Source organism: Anopheles darlingi, chromosome 2 (assembly GCF_943734745.1).
Source record: "Anopheles darlingi chromosome 2, idAnoDarlMG_H_01, whole genome shotgun sequence".
NCBI lineage: Eukaryota > Metazoa > Arthropoda > Insecta > Diptera > Culicidae > Anopheles > Anopheles darlingi.
In genome coordinates, this window is record NC_064874.1 from 13736772 (window position 1) to 13746771 (window position 10000).

Genomic DNA, 10000 nt, shown 5'->3' on the forward strand with positions numbered 1-10000 from the left:
GTGTCCAGGGGATGTCAACGCTCCGGGTGGAGCGAGATTTACTTTCTTGCCAAGCGCTTGTTGCATATTGTACATGCATCAACTAACTGCCAGGCCAGTACAACGTTACCGACACACACACACACCGGGGCCGAGGAGTGTTCCAATAAACTATAACAATAACTTTAAATGTTTTATTCAAACAAGCTCTACGTTTGCAGGATCGCGTGGGGGCTTAGTGGTGGCCATGGTACCATGGTTCTGTAGCTGTATGTGTGTCTGTCGGTGCACCGTTAGAGGAACGTCGGTGAACGGTGCTGCACATAAATTTCGTTTGATGAATGCACAAAACTCCCCGTTCACGCCGCACACGGCGACAGTTCGACTCATCAGCTGCTGCTGCAGGCTGTTGCCGGGGATGCATCGGGAACTCCATTTTGAAACTCTATTGCCTCCCTGGTCCCGTTGCTGCAGTAAGTAAAACTTTCCGTTCCCCTGGTCGAACTACTGCTGAAGCTCAAGCCCGTACTTGGGTGAAAGTTTGTCTTAAATTTGCGTATCTTCAGTCCCCAGAGTAGGGGTGGAGTGCTAGTGGAGGTGCAATCCCTCCTCCCCCTCCCCGGGGGCAGACATCTTCCATAACTTCTTACAGTAGCAGCAAAACAAAAAAACATCCTTCAAATTCGAGGAAACAAATTTCGTAACTCCGTAATCCAAATAGTCTTCTGCGGGCAGCTCAGGCCTTGGACCACCTCCATGGCTCTGACGCCGGGCCGGGCCAGGAGTTTGATCGAAGCAGATGAAATATTAACATATTAGATGGAAAACGTTCGCCAAGTTTGCTCCCGTCGTACGACGACGACGACGCTGCTTCTACGTAAAGTCAATTGAATTGTAAATAAAATTCGTTTGAAGCCGGCAACGTGTGAGGCCGGTGCAGAAGCGATTCCTCTGGGTAAGTAGCTTAAACTCTGCTGCACGCACACACATATTCATCTCGGAGCCAAGGACCGCTAGCTGGCTCTGAGGACTTTCTCTCTCGCGGGATTGAAAACTTTATCCTGCCAAGCCTTAAGGGACCGAGCGAGCAGCGTGCGAGAACAATATCCCATGTCCCCGGTGCCAAAGTGCCCTGCTGGCTGCGTTATTATCCCCCCCAGAGTGCGTGTGTGTGTGGACCGAGCAATGTGTTGTGTCGAGAACGATTTCCTTCTGAAAAGCCCCAAAGTTGTATCCACGCAATCCGGTCTCGTCCGGTGGCTGGCCAGCACTGAACGGAAAATGGCGCCCTTGGCTGCCGTCCATACTGCATGCGTTTCATCGATCGATGAGCCGCCCGACAGCCGGGAAAATGGGAGGAAAAAACCAACTTTTCCTTCCTTAAAATATGCTAATAATGTTGAGCAACAAGCCAGTAAAAGGCGAACGAAAGAATAATGCTGGTGGTGGTTGTGGTGGTGCAGCCTCTCTCCAGTGCCCGTGATGTAATTCCCAACAAATCGATTGTCTTTGCCTGTGCCAGGAAGTGTAGTAACTTCATTTACATCGACGATCATCGACTTTCGTTCGTTCGTTCGTTCGAGTTTCTCTCGTTCGCTTCTCGGTATTCTTTGGCCCCTCCGCGTGGCTGCTGTCCTCGGTTTGGTGATGCGTGTAAAGACGTTTTATTCGCACTCGATTGGCACGCATTCATATTTCATATTCATACTGTTCTGGCTGCATGAATCTTGAACATCTGGCCCGTATCTTTGTCGACTGACGTGAGCGGTGGTCGAGTTTCCGAAATTGATTTATGCGCGAACTCGAGCAACTCAAAAATGACATTAAAATTGAGAAAAATTGAAAATCAACTTTCAAGCGGATCGAAGCGGTATGACTCGTGATATCTTCCTTTTGAAATGAGGCAACATGGAGAACTGTCTAATTAGATCGTGTTCCATCTCGAGTGACTCGTTTGCATCTCTACTCGACACACACACGCGCATGGGGTCGCTCTCATGGGAGTAGTTCCTGGTATAAAAGTTACATCGTCAGTTTCGTTTTGCAGAAGAGTAAAAACAAAATGCATGCAACAAACACAGTATTTGCCTTCTTGTTGATCCCCGATACCTGAAGTGAAACATTTGCGCCCGGATCGCAAGCAAAAGTCGAAAACAAGGTAAGTTCGGATACAGTATGGCCAAGTGGGAGTGGATGCCATGTTGGCAAAAATGTGAAAGTTTACAGCTTAACGCCAGTGTTAGTTGATGCAGCGCCCACAACACAACACAATCCAGGTCGGTTAGCCAAGTCACCGAAATCGGGACAACGACCACGACGACGACGACGACGATGCACTTGTGGCTCGATCTCGATACCCGCAAGCAGCTAGTCGAGGAAAATAAGAATAGAAACCGGCGGCAGAGGGGCACCCCTTCCGGTGCTCCCGGAACACCCACGGACACGTTGGCAAAATTTTAAAATAAACACAATAATTTACATGCGGCGTTCACTCCCGCGGACGGGAACGAGGACCGTGGCCCGCAGTTGCATTCCGGCTTACTGCAGCTTCCATGGTACTTGGGAGAAGGGAACGTGTCCTGTTTCCTCGCTTGGACACTGTTCTGGTTCTGGTGTTCCCGGTGTACGAGCACGCGCAACGGATTTGTGAGCCGTCGTGAGCTATCGTGGTATTCGTTTCGTCGTTTCGGCGTCAGATTTTGGCGTTCAGCGCTAGCGTTCTGGCGTTGTTTTCGCGTGCGGACATGCTCCGTTGGCCATGGGTGGGCCATGGGTGGGTGGAGTGGGTGGTTTATGCGAAAAAGCTCGTAAATATTTTTGCAACTGCAGCCAGCAAACTTTTTTGACTAATGAGTTTTCCTACCTCCCCTTTTTTCCACCCTCTCCACCACTGCACTTGTGTATTACGTGGAAGTCTGGTGCTTGTGAGGTTGCCTGCACCCGCGTGTATGTGTATGTTCGAAGCGAAGAATTTCCGCGAAGACGCTTCAAAAGTTTGGGTTAACCTTCATTGCCCTCGACATCGTCTTTCTCTCTCTCTCTGTTTCACAAAATTGGTTTGCTTTTCTTTCGCTGGAAACTATACTTCGTAGCGTAGACAAGACATCGTGTCTCGATGAAAACCAAAAAAAAAAAACAAAAATGGGGTGAGAAAATTAAAGAAACAACACCCCCTTCTCGAACGGGGGTGCATCGTGAAGCGAAAGTTGCAAGATAGTAGACACGCCTCGCTCCGTTAGCCCGACAGTGATGCCCTAGGGGGTGCACAAAGGGTGCACTGCTGCGCGGGCGGCGAAGAGGGTGATTTTCTTTCAAATTACAAAGCATTACTTGTGGAATAACTGATGAGCTGAATGCGGTGCACCGACGGCAACACGCACACCAGCATCAATCGAGCAGCGACCACCGTGATGCCGATTGCCGTTGATTGATAAAGAGGTACGGGCAAGTGGCATGGGGATGGAGGCCCGGAGGCCACCCCTATGATTTGACTTTCATTAGCCAAATGGAAATGGAAACGGAGAGCACATTACGAAGACGAATCGACGATGACGATCACTCAAACATTTGGGGCAGTTCGTGGAATGGGGATTGAATGTTTGCTAAGCATTGCCCTTGCACGGATGGTGCTGTTTGCTGTCATGAGAGGAACCAGCCCGGACGGCTTGTCTACGTTTTGTTGCTCCAAGGAATCGTTTGCTGCTTTCTAATGCATTGGAGGTCGATTTGTTCGATGAAATGGATGAACAATTTTCGGTATCAGGTGGAGTACTTTAAACACTTTTTTCACCTTAAAATGTATTAACAATTAAGTAGGATAATGAAGTTTAAATTAAGAAGCAATGATCCTGCTTCCTGGAAATGGTAAATCAAATCTGTGAATCAATTGATTGGTCTTATAGGAATTAGCGTCGAGGCCGGATTCAACCATTTTTAGGCCGGCGATTCACATTTTCCCAAAACATCATCCACCTACGAGTGAAAACGGAGCGCGGGTGGCCAGCACAAATCGCCAGCAATTGTCAGGTTAATAAGATTAAGAGATTTGATGTACTCCATGGGTCTGGAGGCTTTATCCCGGGGAAAAATCACGCCCACGAGGGGCTTAAAGACGTTGGGCTGTTGTTATGTCCGCACAGCGTAACCACGAGGCAATTATTTCCCCCTCACCACCTCCATGCGCGGTTCGTCCTACCTCACGACGTTAGCCCGAACAGACATAGATTCATTCGGTGCGCCATTGTGTGTATTAAACAATATTTCACCTGCATACACTGGTTCCATTGCTGCTGCTGCTGCTGCTGCTGTTAGTGGCACAATCAGAGCCCAAAAGAAACGACAACAAAAAACGAAACGGAGCGAAGAAAAATGCGATTCCAACCTGGCACCAACGACAACCACGACAAAAGGGACGACGATGGTGATGCATGATACCGTCGCTGGGAATTATCTTTGCGGCCACGACGCCACCGTGCCCGTGCACGGTTGTGATGCTGCGTTTGCGGCATGCGGCATGAATCCTGGCGTGGTCGACCGACCGGTACACCGAGCCGGTTCTGATCATGCTGCGTCTACCGTTTGGTGATGCTGCTGTGCTGCTCCGTACGGTAAAGATGATCGTAAATTGTGTTCTCAATATTTCTCGACTCGTTCTTCTCCACCTTCCTCTGCTGCGCCGTGATGCTTCTCACCCTCTCACTCACTCGCTCTCCGTGTTGTATGCCCTTCTACCAGGGGGGCGGGGTGGCCAAAAGGGGAATTAAATTATCAACATTATGGTACAAATATTGCAAAACAAACGACCACCGCCCGGTGTGCCGTGCTCACTGGGTGGTGCCAGCGCTGGCCCTCCATGTCCTGCCCTTTTGTTTTGTTTTCCATTCCAGCATCGCAGCTTCTCATGAGGCGAGAAAATCTTCCAATAAAAGTCTTTAATAAAATACCGAACCAGGGTGGCGGATGGAATGAAGTCGGTTAGCCGAGTCGGGTGCCAGGGTGCAAAGGGATCTCATGTCACGTTCTGGTAAGGTACGAAACACACCGTAAGAGAGGCCCACTGGCCCTGACGTTGGTGCAAAAGCGAGCAAAAGTCACATATAAATCCATTTAACCAACACAATCTGAGGGCAGAAGGGCAACGGGGCTTTGCAGTAAAAACCCTGCGTCGGTACCACCGAGCAGTAGACAAGTGAAGACAAGAAGTCGGAAGCGGAAGACCGAATCGAAACGCAAGCTCGAAACAATCTCGTCTTGTCTCGAAACGAGGGGCTTGAAGGGCGAAAAAATCAACCAAGAAGCGAACCCAACGTCGACTTGGATTTGGAGTCCTGACTCCTGGTGCGCGGTATTTTGGTGGTGGTGGTGGTAGCGGATCGAGCGTACACCAAATTGCCTTGCGGGGCGTAAACAAACTGTGAAAACAAAATACAAATAAACCGTAATCCGTTCCATAAATTGCCACTACTATAATCATCAATAAGGAGGGACCAGAAGCAGGGCACCAGGGTCACCAGGTCGGGCTACCCCATGGTGTATACAAGCGAGAAGCTTAAGAAGATACTGAGGATGCGGACGAGCTGCTGCTGCTGCTGCCGCTACTGAAGGATCACAGTTGACGTTGACGTTACGCTCGACCTGTCATCGCGGGTCGTTAAAGGAACCCGTGTCGGTCGAATTGGCTGGTAACGCCAATAACGCGTCACCATGGTATCGCCATGGTGCGGCGCTAGGCGCTCTCTTTGTAACAGTCACATGCTTGCAGTGATTGCGTCGCGGAAGTAGCGGCTTGCTGCAGAGCCACACGCTCGATATCGCTTACAAATCCGAACCCTAAAAAAAACCCTCGGATGCCACGATGATGATGATGCTGATGATGATGACGCACCGGCACCAGGTGCAGGTGGCAGGCTGCAGGTACGGCACGGAACATCCCAGTGCCACGTGCGCCCAAAGTTGGCAGGAAACAAAATCCTCTTCTTCGCCCAACAAAGTCGCAAGTTTATGTCGTGGCACCCCGCCGCTCTCTCTCTCTCTATCTCGTCCGCTGTTGGATTCTGCGGGCGCTTGCCAGGCCAGGAGCTAAGGACTACGTCTACGGTGGCACGTGGCGCTTACACCAGCTTAACGGATACCCCAGCGTGGGGTCGGATGTTGTAGAGATGGAACTTATGGAAGGAAACAACGTGGGTGCCCGCGTGTGGTGATTATGAATTGTGGATATAGGGCCCTATTGCGAGTGTCTTGTCTTGTAAACGAGACTGCTGTACTACTGCTGAAAAAAACTTGGCAGTCTTTTTGAGCTCTTATGAATGAACTTGTGATTTTTTACGGCCGGATTTTAAAACAAATACTAATACTACCAAATTAATCACCAACACCACCAAAAACCAACATCTTTCGCGCCAATGGCAACTATGACCAAAACGAAAAAAATTACCATTTTCAGTCTCGTTTTCAAGACTCAGAGTCTGTTGCTAAAACCTACCAGACTGTGAGTCTTGAAAACGAGACTGAAAGTCGCGTTGCTATTGGCCGGAGGATGTTGGTTTTTGGTGGTGTTGGTGACTAATTTGGTAGTATTAGTATTTGTTTTGAAATCAGGCTGTAAAAAATCACAAGTTCATTCATAAGAGCTCAACAAGACTGCTAAGTTTTTTCAGCAGTAGTACAGCAGTCTCGTTTGCAAGACAAGACACTCGCAATAGGGCCCATAATAAGCATTACCGGGAATAACGCTCGCATAACGATATATCGTTGTGTGTTTTTTTCCTGGGCTTTGTATTTGCAAACATTACGCGAGGCACACAACACCCTTTTATCAAAACGCTCCGTCAACGCGCTTCATGATTTACCGGAAAAGGAAAGGCTTAGAATTGGTTGCTGGAATTACTTACACATGACCTTCAGGTGGACGGTATTGCTCGCACCGTCACCCTCGACGTTCGAGGCAATGCAGGTGTAGTTGCCAGCCTGATGCCTCGTCACGGTCTGCAGTGCCAGTGCGGTACTGCTCATGATGACGCCGCTCTTCGAGTTGTGCTGTACGACTTGGTCCTGTGAACGAAGCGAGGGAGAAACAAACAAACGAGTCAGTTCGTGGTGGTCCTTTTGGTTTGGTTCTCGGTGAGTTCTGGGCCTGGGACTGATCTGCGACCGACGACAAATCAACCGACGCGAACGCAATGCCTACTAGACGGTGGTGCCGACGGTGGCTGCTGATGGAACTGAAGGGCTTTGCAGCAAAACACTCTCTCCCTTTTTTTCCATTTTTGTCGTCTGTTAACGCCGCAACGTTGCTACATGGCGTTTGCCCGGAATACGGACCGGATCCTTTCCTCATTTCCCACGCCAGAGCACCGGCGCGAGGTGTTTACGCTCTGCCACCTTCAGCTGTCACTCTTGGTGCTTCTAATGCTGCTACTGCTGCTGCTGTCTGTGTGTGCGGTCTCGGGCACCAAACGCCAAAAATCGCTTTGAAGTTATTAGTCAATGACACGGAAAACGTGAGGCAAAGCGCGAGGTGACAGCTTGAAGGGGCCCCCAGCTTGGCAAATGACCTGCCCTGCCCTCTCTCCCCCCTCCTCGTCACCTCACCACTCGCTCCTCATTCGGTTACGCGAAACGTAACGCAGGTACATTAAGTGAAATAAAATTTTCGTTATGATCATAAAAATATGCTACCGATGCTGGTACCACGGTACCGGTGCCGGTGCCGGTGCCGGTGGCGTCTAATGTTAGGCCGACGACGATGCTCGATGTACACGATGTTGCTTTTACAAGCGCAATGCCGGTGGCCAACAACACGACGACGACAACGACGATGGCGACCAGGAGAACGGCTCGACGTTTTCATGGCATTTTGCTTCTCTGCCAGCGCTTCTCTTCTTCTTCATCCGCTGCTGCTGTGTGTGTGTGTGTGTGTGTGTCGGTGTGTGTGCTTCCCATTTGGAGCATCGCGACGCCATTGCGCCTTTGGGCGAAGGCGAAGTCAAAAGTGAAGAAAACAAGTGCGCCGGCAGTAAATTTGAGCTTTATTATTATGATTATTTATTTAGAGTCTGCAGTGCGTGTGCGTGCGTGTGTGTGTCTGTGTCTGTGCTCATCGCGGTCGTCGTGGTCGTCGTCGTCGACATCGGTGGTGTTGGACGACGACGTTTTCGGGGCTATTGCGTACGCAGCCATTACGCAGCGCAGGTGGGGAGTGTGCCGAGCGCCCGGACCAACCTATATTTACGTCGCGTAGATGCTGGGTAACCGCATACTGGGCGCTGGGGTAGATGATCTTTCTCCTTCTGGCACCCCAACCCCCCTCCATTGGCCGGTACATCCGGTGCACAAACACTCATTTCCAACATTAAAGTGCGCAAAAGGCCGACAAACGGTTCTGCTCCGGCTCCTGGCTGGTTGGAGCGGACATTTGGTGGAAGATATTTTTGATGTCTCTTGGCTCGTTCCGTTTTATGAGCACCGAGCACGTGCATGGTGGTGGCGGTGGTGGTGCGAGATGTTACCTTTAAATCTTCGTCCAATAAACTGATGCAGCTTGACGCCCTTTTTGACGCCGGAAGGCAGATCAAGGAGCGCGGCCCCATCTCAGAACCACAGAACCAGCTGCAGCACTCGGGCGCGGGCATGCAAAATGAAAATATGGCCGCACCAATGCACGCACGCACGCACGCACGCGTTTTTGCGGTGCTGCTGGAAATGCGGGAAATTATGAATACTTTACGGGTGTGCCCGGGTGCTCTCATCATGTGCGGTTTATGGTTCGGGATCCGGAATGACGTATTTTGAGTGTTTGTGATGATGGTTTGTGGTAAGCGTTGCGTTTCGTGGTGAATACGAGGCCCATTTTCAAGTAGGAAATATTCGTTTTCGTTCGTGGTTTTGGGCGTTGCCCGTTCAGTGACACCAAAGGAGGCCGTGGTTTATGCTGGAGCGCCTCTTGATCAACTTCTATTTTTGGAAGATGTTGGTTTGAATGTTTTCTAGTTCTTAAAAGTAATTTTCAATGTTTCTGATTCCACTTAAATGAATGCTTTTTCAATTAATTATTGTCTTTAAAGCATTTCTTACTCGTTTCAGTTGCTTTCTAACAGAAACCTACTTTCCATGCTTCCGATTTCACAGAAACAGTATTTGCGACCGACGGTTATAAGTAAGAGAAAACCGTCATCGCTTCGGCAAAAAAATAACCAAACGACGATGACGTTGACAATGACGTGGTCGTGGACGACGGAAAACCGTCACTTTGTACCAATTTCGTGCCATTTGCGCGCTGTCGGCGGCATCGCATCGACATCGACATCCAGAACCCCGAAACGCCGCTGACCGTATGGTCGCTTGCCCGGAGTCAACTAACGACACTAAAGTGACTGGCGTGGTGGCCGTGGTCCCGAAAACCCGAAAAAGTGTTCCGCGAAACCGAGCCGTGGCCGAAACGAGATGGCCACGTGCAATGATGACAAAAACAATAAAGTAATAAAAGAAAATTAAATTCGAGCGAAAAATGTGTTCATTCAATGTGTTCCGTTTATTTTAGTGGGACACCAGAGGAGCAGGGAGCAGGGGAGTGTCTTTTATGGCATCGTGGAGCATCAGCATCGCGGAGCATAAACAAACGGGCGGTGGCTTCGCTTCGCTCCGGATGGATGGTAAAAGAGGATTCCCATCGTCCCAAAAAAAAAAAAAGGGAAAGACGAGAAGTGGCCCAGTCCCAGCCGGAAGACGAGCAAAACGGAGCAAAAACTCGGCTTTTCGGTTCAATGTCGTCGTCGTCGTCGTCGTCCTCGTCCTCCATTTTCCGAGCACACCGGATCCGGATCGAAAAGGGGGATGCCAGGAAGGAGGATGGATCCACTGGATGGATTCTTTCCTTCCTGACTTCCAGGGTGTGTGTGTTTTTTTTCCTTCACTCGGTCTGGGTTCCCTTTTTCTCTCTAGAGTTTCTGTTTTCGCGCATTCGAGTTGAACAGCACTGCAACTGGGAAGGGGGACACTGCTGACTGCAAAACCCGTTTCC

At 49.9% G+C, this 10000-nt stretch overlaps 1 protein-coding gene across 1 annotated transcript in view; it reads right to left on the reverse strand.

Moving 5' to 3' along the window:
* LOC125950864 (hemicentin-1) overlaps positions 1–10000 on the reverse strand; it is a 167035-nt gene that overhangs the window by 44484 nt on the left and 112551 nt on the right. The window contains exon 10 of the mRNA XM_049679228.1: positions 6873–7032. Within this exon, the coding sequence (XP_049535185.1) occupies positions 6873–7032 (160 nt within the window). The remainder of the gene's footprint in view (positions 1–6872; positions 7033–10000) is intronic.